This window comes from Cebidichthys violaceus, unplaced genomic scaffold, assembly GCF_023349555.1.
Source record: "Cebidichthys violaceus isolate CVI_PGR_0920_01 unplaced genomic scaffold, fCebVio1.0.p SCAF_4, whole genome shotgun sequence".
NCBI classification, from domain to species: Eukaryota; Metazoa; Chordata; class Actinopteri; order Perciformes; family Stichaeidae; genus Cebidichthys; species Cebidichthys violaceus.
Window position 1 is genome coordinate 18,879,360 of NW_027176594.1, and position 19,167 is coordinate 18,898,526.

General features: G+C 40.4%; 1 protein-coding gene across 1 annotated transcript in view; it reads right to left on the bottom strand.

The window, feature by feature from the left end:
- Positions 1-19,167, bottom strand: part of rbm20 (RNA binding motif protein 20) — a 43,753-nt gene that overhangs the window by 15,041 nt on the left and 9,545 nt on the right. Inside the window, exons 2-3 of the mRNA XM_068727212.1 lie at positions 556-1,591; positions 8-72 (exon numbers count right to left, since the gene is read on the bottom strand). Coding sequence (XP_068583313.1) covers positions 8-72; positions 556-1,591 — 1,101 coding nt within the window. The remainder of the gene's footprint in view (positions 1-7; positions 73-555; positions 1,592-19,167) is intronic.

Below are 19,167 nucleotides of genomic sequence, written 5' to 3' on the forward strand. Positions count from 1 at the left end.
AACTCACTTTTCATTTGCGTACAAGGTACGGTTCTGCAGGTGTAGCTTTCCCTTCACGTGCTGGTCCCAGTCCTAAAACACACACACACACGCACACCATCCAAACATAGTCTCAGACAGCTTGGAAACACTGGAAGCTCACTGCTTGCCCTCCCATGGTAGGTCTTACATACCCTGTGTATAAGCTCATGGCTGAGAGCAGTTAAAGAGACAACATCTTGGATTGGTTAGTTAGTGGCTGCCCCTTAAATCAAAACATTTAGCCACAGTATATTAGATATTGTCAGGCTGAAATGCCAATTTTCCAATCCAAAGATATTTTAGTGATTGGATAACATCACATGACTTCTTGTCTAATTTGAAGACAAGCTTGCCCATTTGTTCAATTCTCCATTGTCTAGTTTCGATTAAGATGTAAGCTGAAAAATATAAAACTTGCAGGTGAATCATTCCGTATAGTTTCAGGCATTACAGTCACATGTATGCGTCCAAAACAAGCAACCCCTTATACATTTACGTGCAAGCATTTATATTTTGAGTGATCGGTTCACTCACCTTGAGGTTGTAGACCTTCTTGTCACAGATGCTACACTGGTGCGGCAGTTGATTGGGTGTGACAGCATGGTAATCATTGACCTGGTAGGGCTGAAGTGTCCTGGTACCTGAAGATGCGGTCTCCTCATTTCCGTGCAGGGGCTGGTAGCCCCCAAACCCTTGCGAGCCACTTGAAGCAAAAGAGGAAACCCCACTACTGGGATTGAACTTGGGGTCAGGGGTTGGCTCCTCTGGGTTATACAGTTCCGTTCTGGACCGAATTGGCTGCCCAGCTGCTGTCCACACATTGGCAGCATTTGAAACCCTATCCACCCCTCCAGTGTGACTCAGGTTAGCGGGGCCTTTCCATTGCTCCTTATGCCCGGTGGAGTTATAAACATTCATGTTCTGCTCATTGACACTAAACCCAGATTGTTGTCCAAGCACATCGCGCCCATAGAAATCTCTCTGAAAACCAACATTGTTCATGTTTTTTGCCTGAGTGTTAATCACCGTGTACTGTCCATCACCAGCTGTGGCTGACGCTCCAGATGTGCCACCAACTAAGTTGTACTGAACACGCCTGTCAGTATCAGAAGGGTAAGTTGACGCTGATGTTTTACCGTACTCCGCACTCTGTTGGCCCACGGCCCCCCGTCCACCAGGGTGGTTCACTCTCACGTTGCCTGGGTTTTGGTTGAATCCCCCCCCAGCCAAGGCCCCCAACGCTGAATTTGAAGAGGAAAAACCTAGCACTCCAGTGGGGAAAGCACCCTGAGGGTTCCCAACCATAGTGGTCCGTAGCTGATTGAACAGGGGTTGGGACATGGCGACATTGGAAAGAACCTGATTGAGAACAGTGGCAGCAGTGGCTGAATTGCCACCCTGAGCCAGTTTCAGGCGATGGAGGGTAAGCTGGGCCTGGAGCTGAGCGAGCTGGAGGCTGGCTGGGCTCAGGAGGAACTGCTGGTTCTGCTGCTGAGGCCCCGCCTGCACACCACCTGCGCCTACCTGGAGGCACTTCTTATCGGCGCTGTCCACAGGCACCGCACTGATGCTACGGGGGAACAAAAAATAAACATCACATATCTCAAAGGACAAATCCACTCACCTTGTTAGATCTCACAGAATAGCTGAGAAGGTAACTATAATGTAGGTGTCTATGATCACAAGCATGCTCCTGGAGTGTCAATCAGATCCTGTCACGTGTCTCCACTCCTCATTATAAATAGTGTAAAGCAACTCTGATATTCAGCAACCAGTTGCATGACTCCAGCCAATGTAAACTGGAGGGAACAGCGTGAATGCTGCCACAATGTCAGCAGGAGCCAATAGGATTGAGGTATTTTGGTGCCAGCAACAAAAGTCATGCGTGTCTATTTCAGAACTCAGAAAATCATGTTAAAGACATTTGTTTTTCAAGATAGCTACTGGTTGAACAGGATATGAAAGTATGGGTGGTTGAATTGAGAAGGCAATGTCTATTAGACATTTTAAACACAAATTAGACACACTTAACTATCTAGAAGTGAAGTAGTGGAGGGGGGTTTACAATTTTCAGTTACTAGAAAGAGAAACCTGGCATGAAAGAGCAATGGATAGTCATTATTGTGAATAATATGTCAATTTCAAATGTTACTTATCTAAAGCAGGACATTTCGTCTTAACATCCAACACAAAAAACATTGTTTTGCTTTCAGTTAAGTTCACTTTCTGTTGGAAAGTTTCAAGTTCCCCATATTCACACAACTGTGTTCCCCACAAGGCGAATCAACCAGCAGATGGGATGAAGGTGCACAGCCATCAGCTGGCTGTCAGTGTTGCTGGGTTTAGGATACACTAAAGGAAATAATCAGTGTGTCTGTCTCCTGGTCTCAGATATGATTGTCCAGATTATTGACGAGTAAAATCCGTGAACTCCGAAAGAGACAATTCCTCCTGAAGTTCTTCTCTAGCTCCTTAGACCATGTACAAACGTAGTTCATACATTGTTTCAATGAAATCTAACCAACATTATGGAAAATGATGGATTTCACCTTCCACAGAGGCACATCTATGGAGCGGGTGCTGCAACATAATTTAAATTTCTCGGATAAAGAGAGAGTTAGTTGAAGTAGAAGAGGGACGGCTGTATAAAGCACGGTTCAGCTACACTGCTCCGTACACCGGGTTCTTACAACCCAAACTGTTAATAGAACCACTTAGAACCGCACCACCAACTGGTGCTGTGACCATGTTTAACTGGCCTGTCCTTTTCTGATGAACGCTCTCACGAGCTGTCTAAACTTAGTCTACTAAACTATTCATCACATCGTCTATGTTAAGCACCTGACAGCGCCCTATCTAGAAAGTGCCCCTACCAACCCTGCTAAAAGGTGACAAGCCATTGAGATTAGACATGGTGAAATCTCAAATTGTCCGAGAACAAGATTTGTCAGCCACAAAGTTCGCACGCAGAGACGCTGATGCCGTGCGTTATGGTTATTTGTGATCACATTTCCACAGATTCTTCTTAAAAGGTTGTACTGCACATGACGAGGGAAGGATCATAATAAAACGGGTTGCGGTTGTCCTTTTTACATATAGGGGACAAAGAAGAGACATTTTTAAATATGAATTCATGCAACTGAATCTTGCAGAGGATTATCGCCTCCAGGTCTGTCTTCCTACTGGCTTATGTAGTTGTTATGTGGTTTTGCGAGTACATTGCCACTTCATAAACCCATCATATAACAACCATAATTTATACTCTAGGCTATACTGAGCTATAACGTACCCTGCTGTCGACATATGGTCCAGAAATCAAACCCCTGATATTGAAAATGAAAACACAACAAAACTCAAAACTAACGGGACAAAATAAAAAATCTTACACAGTAAAAGTACACAGTATGTATATATGTATATATATATATATATATATATATATATATATATATATATATATAGTATATATATTTTTTTTAATCACATTCCATTTAATCACATCCATTATTGTTGCTCCACCAATTTCACACAATGGTAGATTACATTATGAGCAACAGTAATGAATGTGATTAAATGGTTTAAAAATATATAATAATACACATTTTATGAAAAACTTAATTTAGAGCAGCTTCAGTCACTAAAAGTGTTCCTGATATAAAAGCCTATCGCTAAAAAATACATTAAAAAGTACCAGCGTTGCTGTTTTCGAACAAACATCTTACAGACAATTTTTAGACTAAAAACCTGATGCTAAGTTTGCATTTCTTCCCGTTAAGAATTTGTAACTTTATTCAGAAAACGTTGAAACAACAAAAAGTTATATTTGGATTTACTATTAGGAAAGAAAAAAAATCTAAATAGCTGGCAAAAATGTGTTAAAGTGCATTAAAGTGCAGAAAGTGCATTAAGTTAAAGAACCACATCTTCTATTGAGTTTAAGTTTTATGTATTTGTGATACATACAATAACAAAACACATAAAACAGACCTATATTAAAATAACAAACCACAGTGTAAGGAGTGACACGTGTAATCATGATAACTGACTCACTTTTGGACAATTGACAGTTATTAGTTTCACTGCTGATTGTACACACTCTTAAGAGAGCAAGCATGCTGATGGAGAGATATACTTACGCCATTCCAGCTTATGACTCAGAGCTATAAATACTGGAGCTGCCCTCTGCCCTCCCGACACACACTGTCCTGAATAGACTAATATGGACTCTTGGGCTACTGGCACAATGTGCTAGATAGACACTTTAGACCAGTTTTGTGATGAAGAAAGGGACAATAGGTGTCGAGAGAGAGAAACACGTGTAAATACAATTAGAAGGAAAATCAACAGTATCACAGTGTTACTGTGATTTAATGATCTTATTTTGCAATAGTGGACACGGCCGCACCGCCTGGACACATTCCTATACAGCTGCCGTGGAATATCTACCTTTTGTTATTTGCATTCATTTATAATAAAATGTTAAAAATATCATAATGTTAAAATAGTTGTAACGCATTATTAGAATATTTGTTATCAAAGAGTACCAGAGAGATTAGCTAAATATGTGTAGTACCTCTAATGTATGCAATAATAATAATAATAATAATAATAATAATAATAGTAATAATAGTAATAAATTAGATGTTCTTTCTGGTAAATGACAAATTGATAAACTCAAGATAATAAACTTTGCTAAATCAAGAGCATTGCTTGGTCTCTGCATTTGGGCAGATGTTACGTATGGATCATCTACTCTTTGTTCTTATCATAAACTTAAACTAGGAACACAAGTGGCTTAAGAAAACATAACGAATGCTGAGCAACCCAGAATATTTGCTCATTTATCTAATGCAGGAGACCAGAGCTGACATTAGGCTTTCAGTAGCAGAAAAAAATATATATTGAAGAATGAAATCCATCTGTAGTGATGAAGTCGGTTTTATGAGGAAGAAAACTAATTCAGAGACATACAATTTAAATTACATAAAATACTTCTTAAAAGTATTTTTAGAAACTCTTTAATGTAAGTTTGCACAACTGTATCGTTATTGAAAACGGTGGCCAAATGTTCACAACATTATGTGTGAGATCAGAATATAATATACAGATCTCTATACAGATTTTGTGACCCTTCTATGTATATTTTAAATAAAAAACAGTCTGTTCTCCATGTATTACTGTTGCTCGTCGGGAATGAACCCCTGACACCCGAAAAAGCCTCTCACAGTCAAAGCCATGTCATAGCAGGGCTCATTAGCTCAGTCTTAAGAATAGCTTCATGAGGTTATTTAAATACTCCTGCACACAAACACATTTCTGTCATGTTTCACAATTTTAAAAGCAAGAAAGTACACAATGCACGAAGAACAGCATCAGCTTAAAAAATCCATGCAATATCTGTATCATTTATAATGAATGTGCGACCTACGCGTTAATTAACGTACGGAGTAGCAGAATTTGTGGTGCACTTTCTCAGCTCACAATGCTTCAACCATGAGGCTTATGAAGATGAACACTATAAGTTAAATCAAGTGAACTTATCTATAGATATATCTATCTTTTCTGGCCATTTGACCTGAGTCAAATTGTATTCTTTCTGGTTTGTCTCATTTTATTCACCCAGTCTGGTAATTCTGCCCGTCCAGACATTCTTTTTCTTACTTTGACCAAGTATCCACTACATGGAAAAGTGTACATATTACACTGAATTAAAGTTATAATGAGTAGACTTCCCATCCAGTGCAGGTCTACTCATCAATTTGTTAAAAACAAACATAGGAATTTATTTTCAATTTAATCAAATAATCAAATATCATGCAGAAATGGCCGCTATATTTGAAATGCCTGTCTGCTCTTGAGGCCAGACTCCTCAATCAACCGACAAAAGGTAACAATTAAATGTGAACATTTATCGGCAACAATTTACTGTTAATTTATCACAGACCCACTGCTGCATCATGCAATTTACAAAAAAAAAAGGAAATGATCTTAATTATAGACAGCTGACATCAACTTTAAAACTAAACATGCTTAAATATTGCAAAATATTTCAAACTAATCTGAATGGTTAACATCTCTCTGTGCGCATCTCAACACAATACAAGCAAACTGCATTAAATATGTAGATTTTATCAGAACAACTTTGAAAAACAAATCTACTCTGTTTTGACAGTCTAATTCTGAGCCACATTGTCCTCGCAAAGTAAAAGGAAAGCCCCACACACACACACACACACACACACACACACACACACACACACACACACACACACACACACACACACGCACACTTTCACAAAGATCAGGGCCAGCTCCGTAGTCATAACAAAACGCCACATGGGCCCAATCCGTTCCCAGAGCCTCATTGGAGGAAGTAACAAATTAGAAGAAGGATTCAAGTCCAGTCCATGCGAGTCCACTGAAACATCCAACAAAAGTATTCCACGATGTCCAAACATACCGCAGCTCTAAAGACAGCTATAAATCGTGCCTCAATGCCGACCGCCCCAACTCAGTGCAGCTGACAAGATTTACCACCTCAAACACTAAACTACAACAGGCTTATGCTGAAAAGACACCTGGACGTATATTGCAGAAACACACCAACCTTGACAAGACAGGCAGCGGAGGTCCAAGCTACACCTCTGACACTAAACTCTGCACTGCTTGTCTGCAGCCTGACCTCTGTCTGAGACTGACGTATAAGTCTCTACCCACTAACATGACGACGATGCTGGCACATGTACATTAGCATAACATCACATCTAGTGGTCTTCAACCCTATGTGAGTGACGCTGCTCCCCTGTGTTACTGACCGCTGGACAGGCAGCAGGAGACGCATGTGATGAAAAGTCACAAGTGGTCAGAATGTGTGTGTGTGTGTGTGTGTGTGTGTGTGTGTGTGTGTGTGTGCGTGTGTGTGTGAGTGAGTGAGGACGTGGGTAGACCAACACAGGAAAGTATTTACGGAGGAGACCTTGCTGTGCAATCCTGAAGCTGCTGCTTCCACGGCGGCAGCAGTTTGGTCCACATAAAGATTAATGTCGAGGCGTCAGTCTGGTTTAAAGTAGCCGAAAACACTAACAGCTAAATTACTATTATACAAACACATCCAATTTGTCATAACATACGTAACATAATAAATAAAAGCCCTCCTCTCAAAGCATGAATTGCATTTTCTTTAAAGAACACCAAACACTTTGCCACTAACAAATATAGTTTGTGAGGTAATGTGGTTTTGATGGACTCTTTCCTGGCAGAGGTTTTCATTTTTTCTGAGGGTGCCTGTTGGTCGACGGACAAAGAACATATTGTTATGTCCACACACACACACACACACACACACACACACACACACACACACACACACACACACACACACACACACACAGCGAGCTTTAACAATACGGCTTTCAGCTGTGGATTTTGTAGCTCTGTGAACGTGTTTAATTGTACAAGTGGCTTCTTCTGTGCTTTGGAAAAACGGATCACCAACTATTCCAAAAGGCAAAATGTAAAGTAGAAGAGTCCCCAGAGAAATGAATTCATCAAGATATACTGGCATTACTCTTCGTAGGTTTAAACAACTACAGTAAAAAGTAAGTGTGAAATGTATCAACTTGAAAAAACGTGAAATGAGAGGCATAATGTGAGCTACCACGTCACGAGTTAAGCAGCTCAGACCTTCCTGTGCTTGTAAAATCAAAATCAATTAATTCAAATTAAATGAAGCTGCCTTTCATTTAACTGCATGCAGAAGTTATTTTTCCTTTGAACATTTAACACATTTTAAAATAAAAAACAGATTTTTTCATATACAAGAAATTATGCAAATACAAAAAAGGTATATTTTAAGCACATTTCTTTTAATTATTTACAGTAAAGTAGATCCGTAAGCCAACAGTTTACTCTTCCATATGAATGACTAAACAATATATTTATTATTCCTCTGTTCACAGAAATGTTTGTCGTTCAACAGGTAAATTATTTTAAATATCAAATGCTACACATTTAGCCGATGCTATAAAATAGTTAGGAAGATAAAGCATGACATATTTTTGTACCACCACATTTCTAACAACCATGCAATGATATGAATATATGCGGAGTCCAGAGGAATATATCATTTCATAAAAGGGCTGTTTGGATTTCACTTTTATGTTCTATCACAGCTCAATTAAAGATGGCCACAAAATAAAACTGCAATTTAATGTAATTCTTTTCCTTTCATTACCTTTTTGTCTATTTCGTTATTTTTGTGTACTCTTGTTCACAAAGCAATATTATTAAAAATGACTCAGAACTGTTGCAGTCAAAAGTAAAAAGTACACAGACAGGTATCCCATAAAACAAAACATCTTACAACAAAATACATGTCCTCTACTGTATAAATCTTTTTTTTCATTTCTGCCTCCATCCGTAGATTTTTATGAACTGTAAATGAGTGCTTTATATAATCACACACGCATTCAACTCCAACAGAGGTATCACCCTGACAGATACAGTCACTCCATCTGTTAGCATCACACAGACGGCAAAGAGAGAACAAGCCTTTTTTATCCTGTGCCAATACCATGCGTGCCATTAAATACTCTAAAGGGATGTTATCTGAATATATTATTACCATTATTATTATTGTTTCTTTGGCCACTAATGCAGTGAACTAATTCCAACATTGAGAAAGGAGTAGGGTTACATCAATAACAAAAACAACATATGCTGCCATGCAGATAATCCATAACCCTAATCCAGTGAGTATTCTTTACGAGGGCTCACAGGTTGTACCACACGGTCTGTCCAGTACTAATACTGATGTAAAAAGAATTAAAATGTAGGCCCTTGTATGTCCAATATATGATTGTAATATATATATATATATATATATATATATATATATATATATATATATATAATAATAATAATGGACTCTGTGCAACATGGTCTACGTGCAATAACTGTTGTTTTTTACTGTTTTATTTTTTACGTCATTATGTTTTATGTCATTATGCTGCTAAACAGAACAGACTGTTCAAACAAAGTTTCGTTGTATAACATGCAATGACAAATAAAGAAATCTAATCTAATCTAATCTAATATACATATATATATATATATATATATATATAATTATGTGTGCCAGGTTATATTTTCAAAACTACATTTCAAGTTGAGACCAGTAAGTTATCTCACTAGAGCTGAGATCCAACAGGCATATTAAATAAGTCATTCTGTTACTGCACAATGCATGATAATCACACTGTTTTGTCATATGTATTTTAGTTTTTTAGATTAAATTACATTTTTATTTTTTACGTTATAAAATGGTCAGCTGTAAATGCATGTAAGTGTTGGTGAGCGAGTGTAGGATATTTTATTCTGGAAACAAGCTAGTCACTGGTGTTAATTTAAAACCTTTCATCTCCTTGTTGATTTCACTCAATTCTTTATTTTTTCAACCCTTTATTTTGGTCTAATATTTTCTATTGTTTATCAGGTCTGCTGTTTCCTGCCACTGTGTGGTAGGATAGGACAGAGTTTATGATCATGGGAAGAGGGGGGGAAAAAAAAGCAGACACACAGCACAGGTGTCTCAGAAAACACGTGTTCCACGGCCCACTAGGTGGTGCCACATATTGCTATAACAGGCCCCGGGAGGTCTGATAGGAATGTATCAGCCTTCCATATGAGGGCACTGTATGGATTTTCAACAGCCGTTCCCATTCAGCCTGATAGAATGGGAGTCACGATGCTTACATTTGCAGGCTGTGATTTACATATGACTCATATTGTAATGTCACTTTGGTAACTCACCTTTGAAATGAAAGTCCTTAAGAGACATTTTTTTTCTCCCTTTTACATAATTTGCTCAATCTTACAGATAGACAGAGTGCTTATTGAAGATAACAAACTCACAGGCGAGAGAGAGAGAGAGAGAGAGAGAGAGAGAGAGAGAGAGTTATGCATACAATTACACTTCAGACTCGAGACACAAATCAAGCGGAGACCATGCAACCCTTAAGCTTCCCGATAAGGCAAAAACAGTTACTGACATTCCAGAGCCTTAATTTAACTTTTCAACAAATCAGACACATAGCCACCATCATGCCACGAGAGATGGTTTCGTGGGGCGAGGTATGGGTGAGGAAGCAGGGTCAGCTTGCGTTGCTCCGCATTTGGCACAGTTGCAAACTGATTTACGGCGCCCTTGCAATGGGTGAGGTATCCAGGCCACAGAGACACATGGTCTGGCCGCTCATGACCACCATAACGGTGGTATGTCCGCAGAAAGGCATCAATTTGATTCATACCTATCTCTGATGATGCTTGTAAAATGGTCAGATTTATGGCCGGGATCAGTCACAGGGTTGTTTTTTTTTTTTTTACGAAGTAGCATCAAAAGGTAAGCTTAAGTTTGTGAGGTGACTAGAACCGCATGTTCCCGTCCTTGGCCTACCACTGTCCAATAAACCTATTTTACGCGCCTAAAGTTTACATGCCGGACATTAAGTCGCTGACTGAGTCACACACAAACACACACGTTAGACCCATGACAGGAAACTAAACCCTGAGAGAGCTACGCCGGAGAAACGTTTTTTTTCCTCCATTTCTTTCACACACACACACACATGGTAGCTAGGTGATCTTGTTTCAACCATTAGGAGAGCGTAACACGGGATATTAAGGTCACAGAGAAACATACATGTCAAAAGGCACCTTCTGACTTGACAGCTGCCGCCCAACTGTGAAACTTTAAAAGCATTCCAAAAAATAGGTCCCCTAGCAGGAAATCTGCAATTAGTCTTTAGAGCTCTGCTGACACACTGCCCACGTGAGGACTTAAGAGGGACACCTGTTTGGGGCATTTGCTAAGACGTAAAATATCCCAGTAAGCTCAATGACAAACCTCAATTTAAAGAGACAAAAACTCAAGAAGTAAAGTTTTACAAAAGCGTGAAGCACACAATTTATATTTTTCTTGCCTGGACTAAACTGTGCTCACGATGCACTTTTCTAAAGTAAACCGGAAAAGCTACACTACAAACACTACATTCCAACACCACCGTTTTTTGTTTTTTTTCCCCGACAGATTATTAACACGTGCGCGTCTTTTCTGACGTATCAGGTGTTCTCCGGTTAGTATTTAATGTGAGCGCGCTGACAAGAGCTAAGAAAAGCCCTCGAGTTACCTGGGATCCGCTGACATTGAGTGTCAAACTGGGTGTTGAGAGCTGGGGGCCAGGTGACTGCGTCGCCGAACAGTTTTCTTGGACTTTTGACAGAGTGACACCATAGAGCCGTCTGGCCTGTCGAAGTTGCAGCCGGCAAAAAAGAAGGATGTCCTGCCGCACAGGCGGAAAAGGACAATCTAAACTTACAGCCGCTATAGCTCCTGTTACAGGAGTGCCACAAGTTTGACAAAAGAACAGTCCCTTAATTCTCCCGTCAGTCAAAAAAAGCTGAGGGTGCTGGAACTACATAAGAGGGAGAATTACAGGGGAAATGTGAGCCAAATCAGGGAAAAAAAAATTAAAATAAGAAAGTGTTTAAATTGGACTAGAGAAATAAATATTTCCCAGGTAGTGATTGAAGCACAGGAAGCATCACAAGACTCAGAGGTGAAGTAATATGAGGAGTGGGGGAGGGATTGTATTGGCTTTGACAACTGAGTCTGACCAGCCATTTTTCCTGCTGCACTGAAATAGTTATTTATAGCTGCTGCCTGGGTGTAGACAGTAAATTTTTCTTTAACTAGTTGCTGCTGAGCTGTCCAGTGACACAATAAAAGTCCATAATTCTTCTTTATGAAATTCTACAGGTCCAAATATAAAGAAACATAATGGACCATCACATTTCCGGCACGCTACTGATTTGTTCTATTCAGGAGCATCTGCAGGGTACAGTAGGGGACATCTCACCGGAGTCTTCCCCGACAGTGGTCGGCAACATCGGAGCTATTTTGGTGTACAAGGTGACGTAGCGACGATTCCCACAACCCCTCCTTTGAATCTTCTCTCTTTTCTTTCATACCCCCCCCCCCCTTCTCTCTCTGTTCTTACCTCACTCTCACTCTCCCCCATCTCTGTCCAAAGCAAGCATTGCATTTTACCATCTGTCACTGCCGTCATGCTTTCAAATACCAATCAAACCCAGTTGTGTTGCCCCCTCTCACTGACATTCTAGCCAGCGGCAGTAGAACTCCCTTCTCACCTCCTATCATTTAAAAAAAAAAAAAAAAAATGTAATTGTATAATCAGGCTACAACCTTAGGGTTACCGGTCATATTTTTTATAATATTGTGCACTTATAGGGAATTAGAATTACAGTTAAATCAAGCATATAGAACTGAAAGTAAACAAACTGTCCAAGCCCTGCGCCACTGCGACAGGTGGTTGAGATTGATTGCCAAGGGAAGCCCCGTGGTTTAAGAGACTGTTCAGGAAACAAACAAAAATGGCAAATAAAACCCCTGCATCAGCAATAACTGCAGGCTTTCCTGTCCAGTTAATGTAATAAATACCAAACAAGAGTGCTTTCTTAAGGCTTACAACATGACATACAGTAAAAAGTCTTTTAACAGGATTTTTAAAAATGACTCCCATCACCTTACATGGGAAATCATATTATAGTATGTCCATGAGCCATGAGCCATGGTGTAAGACCTGCGGTACAACATCAGCTTGAGGGTGGCTTTACTCATCCCTACAGTTCTCTTTAAGACAAAATATGCCTAATATCAATAATTAAACATTTGAAGCTGTTGAATTTTGTGAAGCCGCTGTTACAAAATCAATCTTCAAGCTTAAAAAATGGTTTACCTATTGATATACTGTATACACATTGTGTTCAATTTGCATTATGGATTATTATAGTACCTCATTTCAACAAAATAGTGACCGGCACTGAACTTTTACTTTGAAAATACATAGTAGACGGTCTTTACTAAGCTCAAGCATGTTCCTTGGTAATATTGGTCCCATATCATATTCAAGATGAAAATGTGTTAATCTGGTCGTCTCAAATGTCTTGGAATGCTGACATACAGTTTCAAGCAGATCACATCAGCATGATACATGCACACCACAATCCAAAATGATGTCTTCAGAACAATACATGGGTGAAACATTTTGGGAAAAAACATTCACACACACACACACACACACACACACACACACACACACACACACACACACACACACACACACACACACACACACACACACACACACACACACACACAATAAAGATCTGACAGTGATAGGGAGGGCAGTGTGGCCATATGGCTCAACACTGCTCAAGTAGTCATTACAGCAAATTACACAAATAATGAAACAAGAGAACTCTGCAACTTTTCCAACAGCTGCTCAACAGAACCCTCAAAATGAAAAATAAACAAAAGGGGGGAAACGGGGAAAAAGAAAAGATCGTCCTTGAAGAACCCCCGGTGTAAGTGAGAAATCCTTCTCAAAGCTGGTGGACAGAATGGGTTGGCTATGCCACTGAGTGATGACCAACAAGGGATTTCTCCGTGGAACCAAGTGACTATTAAAGTAATACATACACACATAAAATAGAAACAATTAAGACACTTTGTGTTTCGTCATTTGATGGCTAAAAATATACAGCATCAGGATCTAGCTTTAGTTTTGTGCAGAGATCCTTCTAAACTAAACTAAAAATTCATTATTTTGCATCTGAGACCGTGGAAACCAGAGCTGCCAGCTGTAGGGGCGAGCGTGTCAGATGTGAGGAAAAATGACATGGTAGGATTTGACTTCGTTCAGAAAGTGATCTATTAGATGGAAGGCATTCGCACCGCTGTGCAAAGACAACGCACTGAGCCAATCTGAGATAGAGAGGCTTTATCTTCACTTTACTATCTGCAAGGGGGAAAATCCACACACTGCAGGGAGGCAGGAAGGTCACTGCCACGCCATCTTCACACATCGATGAGACTTTGACAGCTGTATCTAAGCTGTCCCAGACCAGCACCCATCAGTACAATTCTATTCATTTGACCTGCAGTGTAAACTCTGACTCTACAGGTTTGGTCTGAAACAGATCGTGTTACTCAGAAGAAAAGTGGAAAGGGAGAGAACAGATTCATATCAGCAGTGCAATTACAGCCAATTACTTAATAACGGCTAATCTTAAAGGGGAAGTCAGTAGCCACCACCTGTGCCCTCCCACCTCCCCGAGGTGCACTTGATCACTTGGGAGATGAATCGGTCTTCAATATGGGTTTTGACCTTGTGCTGACAAACAGAGACGTTCTAAGCCGCTTCCCTCATCACACTGGGTATTTTAGGTGGCCCATCAGCATGCCCAATTCTTAATCTGTTCCTCAAACGGCCAGTCGTGACAGCATCATTTTCTCTTTCTGTCTGTGTGTGCATCTACACCGCTCTCTCGCCATCTCTCTCTCTCTCTCTCTCTCTCTTTATTTTAAGGGTTTTCTGTTTCACCCTCTCTGCCTTCCCACTGTCTTCTCCTCTTTAGCCATGTCTCCCCAGATAACACAACACACACACACACACACACACACACACACACACACACACACACACACACACACACACACACACACACAGACATCTCTTCATCCGACCCTGATAGCAGTATGGTAGAGGCTGATAGCAGAGGCCAGGAATAGACATTGTCTCTACCTTGGAGCCAGCACCAAGAGTTAATGTTGGAAATGGAGATTAAGAACGCAAAGTTGTCTTTATGACGTAAAGGAGTAACTCCCCTCGCTTTAGTTTGCCCATTCGCACTACGGCACTAAACATGGACATATTTGGTAGTCAGGAAGTTCTCGTCTTTGCAGAAATGGCTGCATTTTTCACAAAAGAAACCTTCATTTAACACCCACACTGACAAAGTCACAATGACTGCTGTTAAGTCAAGTCTGGCAGCATTTTGGCAAAAGTTACAGTATTATAAATGAATAAAACCTGACCGTGCTAGTGGATGCTAGCATGGAGCTAGCCGCCACAGAAAAGGTAACGTCTTTTCTATCATCATTATTTATAATTTAATAATATGTCTCTTCAGCCATCATGAAAATGGGGTCATGACTGATGATGTGTGTCTGTATTAAAAAATGTGTTTGGTTATCATGGCACCTGTTTTCAATACGGTACAACGTTAGCATCCGGCTAAGTGTTCTGTTGGCAGTAATGTTTACAAGCCAGGAGACCGAACTTTCTTCACCGTGTGCTGAAAACTTCTGTTTTTGTTCCATCAACACAAACGATGATGCATTACCTGTTCTAGTTTCCAAAGTAACTATTTTAGTGTTATGTAAGGTTTGTGCTCACTCACTCCAGACCCACAAACCTTTAGATGACTCACCACTACACCCAAAATATAGCAAAATGCGCACCCCTGCTGCTCCACACTTTGAGACACTCAATGGCACTTGAATTCAAGAGGAGGTTGTGCTTCATCACAGATCAGACGGTGCGATGGAGGACGGCAGACTGAAGGTAGATATATGCTTTTACATCGAGGAGGCACATGTTATAATCACGTTATTACACTGTACGTAAACACATTCTCTAATTTCCTTTTCCTGTATATTTCTCAACAACCTGGAATCTTTCTTTGATCAAAATTGTTTTGCTCGGAAAATATATTATCATCAACTGGCATTAATTTGTTTACTTTTATGGCACAGGGAGTTCGGCATGGTGCCGTGGTTTTTGATTACAGGCAAGATAATACAAAGTGGGTTTGGTGACAGATTGAGTGGTTCTCACTGGTGGTAATGTGGTCTCATGTGAGCCACTCTTCCTATTGCCATCCCGCTCGGCCCATTTAAATCTAATCCCTGAATGTAACTCTGTTCCAAAGTTCTGTGGGATCCCACTGGTGTAAAATCTGCGGTTAAAGTGTGAAATAGTTTCAGGGAAAAAGTGGTTAGGATAACGTGTAACAGTAGCTGCAGCGCTCCTTATTGCAAAAAAGTTGCACCAGATCCAGGAAACACAAATTGCGACATAATACTCTCCTTTCGCCGCAGCGACTGACGGACACTGTCGACAGCGTCATCAACATTTTACCAACGAAAACAACTACGCAGCTCAAATTCACCCTGACTAATTCACAGAGAGACAGCTGATAAGAGCCAAAAAAGGTTATCACGCTACATGGAAAGGTACCTTAATTGTTCATACATTATGACCTCTAGTTTTCAGCACATTAAAGGAATGTGTATCAAAACAGTGGGTTGCAAAAATTAGTCGAACAGTAAGAATAATCAACCTTGATTGCAAAAGACGTAACTTTCCTAAAATTTCCTAGAAATAGCATAACTTAAAATGTTTGCTTTATTTGTATGATTCTGATCATTGTTCTGCTGGATTATCCTAAAATTGGGGGCTGAAATAGAGCTATGCGTGCTCACTGCTCACCTCATATGTTTGCATTTTAAAAAGAAAAAAAACTTTTTCTGACATCTCTAATTTATCGACCATGCCACATGGGAGCAACAACCTCCATATATCTGGACTAAGGGGGAACCTCCGGATCAGACAAGTGTTGGGGACATGGAATGTCTGATAATTTATACACTTCCCACCTGGTGCCCTACAGACAGCATTTCTGAATGTGCCAGACAGAGAGCAGTCTTAACCATCTGACTGACTCCGCCCCTTGCTTTTCCTTTCGCCTCAGAAGTTGGGAAAAAAAAAAAAAAAAGCAACATGAGCCAGCCCTATAACATGTCTAACCGTATTTTAATACCGTCACAAATCACCAGGCTTCTTCAAGCATGCCACTCATTGCCACACATGGTCAAAAAGGTATTGAAGTGTGAACAGCGCTGATAAGCTTTCACCGGCTACATGTTTACGAGAGTCTGCGAAAACACACAAGCCACTAATTAGATCGAGTAAGACCAACGGTGGTAATAGTTATGGAAAAGAGCATCTACGTCCCTGCAGGACACTGCTGACCCCAGACCCATAAATCTGGATCTGTAAGACAAGTGAAACACATAAAAGCTTGTTTTAGAACCAGCACATGTTACTTTACTGCCCCAACAACAAACTCGTCAGTTTGGTACGGCTTCAGTGCGTTGCACACACGATAGACATGTGGGGGGGAAAAAAATAAATAAACTGATATACTATTTTAATTAAATACTTTCATACCAACTTCTAGAAATCCAAGACTCTACTGTGTCCAATGCGGCATTCTTATTATTGCGTTAGGATGAACGATGCAAAAATGGAAACTGCCAGAAAAACATGCCAAACGTACCACATACCGTACAAGGGAACGTGTGCGACGGTAAATTCACCAATCAACCAGAGTTCAGCAACGCACGCGTTTCCAACTGAGGCTACTTGTAAAGTAGACTGACCCTGAACTCCTCCAGGCCATAAGCTGTTACATTTACAAGGACACGTGTCCATATAACATTGTTGAAAAACCCCGAATTCGGATGGATGACATTGACGAAGAACGTGGGACAAATGGGATTAGATAACAAAGCATAACTCTTTTAAATACTCCAAAGTGTTTTCTATTACAGTGATGTGATAGTGGATCAACTTGGTGATTCAAATGTGGCTTGGTGACCTTTATGAACTAGCTTTTTAAGAAGTTGCCAATGTGCTGGGGATAAAACTCTTAACCCTGTGGCCAGATTATACTACCGCAGGCAAATACCAATGTTTTATCACCTTCACCCTTGGGCCACATACTCCCTTGACTTAAAGGCCAGCCTACCACAAACGGATGACTTGCTTACCTTAAGCCAAAAAAAGAATTCCCCCTTGTCGCACTTAGGTTAGGTTCGTATCATTGTAATTATCAAAGGTATTATATGTATTTCAGTGTGAGAGGGAGGCGCGAAACCTCGTCATTGAATTTGGTCCAAGTTCTTAGCACGAAGCACATCACGCTGTTACCACATCAAACATCTTAACACTTGACAAAGTTACGAGTTGGCTTGACATCGTATTAACCGTTTGATACAGCTGAAGCCGAGACCAGCTGACTTTTCCCCTAAGGCAAGATAATTAAAAGCTTTGTGGCCTAACAAACACATAAACATCTCCCTGGTCTAAAGCGTCGACGTCAGAACGGAGGAATCCTATTTCACTAAGTGATCATTTATCTGGCGATTACGAATAATTATAGGGAGGTAATTAACACCACGCCTTCCTTCTGCCTGCCTGTTATTCCCTCTCTTTCAGGGGCCAAGAGCCTGAGCCTGGCATCTCTGCTATTAGGGACCTATACATAGCCAGCCCTGCTGATGGGATGGGGTCCACCTGATGGTGGAAGGATTCAAGCTCTAATTCAACATAATCACTAACGGTCTAGCTCTTTTGATTTTTGCAATCAACTCATTTAAAATCCTAAACACAAACTTAAGAGTAAATCCTTAACTTATGACGGAGTGCATGTACGTCATGTCGTCTGCCCGCCTCCAACCCCGCCTCTGGAGCCCTGAGAAGGGATTGTCCCACAGACATATAATAGTACACACACACACACACACACACACACACACACACACACACACACACACACACACACACACACACACACACACAGCAAAAACATCCACATGCAATCATAACACCATCACAATTAAACAGAGAAATACACCAACAAACAAAATGCATCGTCTTCACTATAATTCGTCATGTGCTAGCAGGATCACTGGTTCATGCTTTTGATATTTCTGTTTGTTTAAATAAACACTCAACATTATTACTTTTGCACAATGTACCATAAAAATCTGTGGAAAGATGTCATTCACTCTCCTGCCCAGTAAATGCTAATGCAGCTCACCTGCAGAGGAGCTGCCCCACATAAAAACTCCTGGAAAAAGCCTACAATTAGTGATACACAATGTCCATGCTCTTACAGTGGTAGGTCACTTCCCCGCTCTTTATTCAAATAAACACACGTCATTTCCATTTGGAAAAGACCAAATGTGTTGTTTTCAACCAGTCTGCTTTAAATTATTTAATTTACTTACTTGTGCAGAACAAATAAAGCAGTTATCTAGCTTTAGACTGAGAAAAAAAAGAATATATTCATTGTGCTGTCCAAAAGGCTGTGCGTCTGTGTGTGTGTGCGTGTGTGTGCGTGCGTGTGTGTGCGTGTGCGTGTGTGCTGCACCTGTGT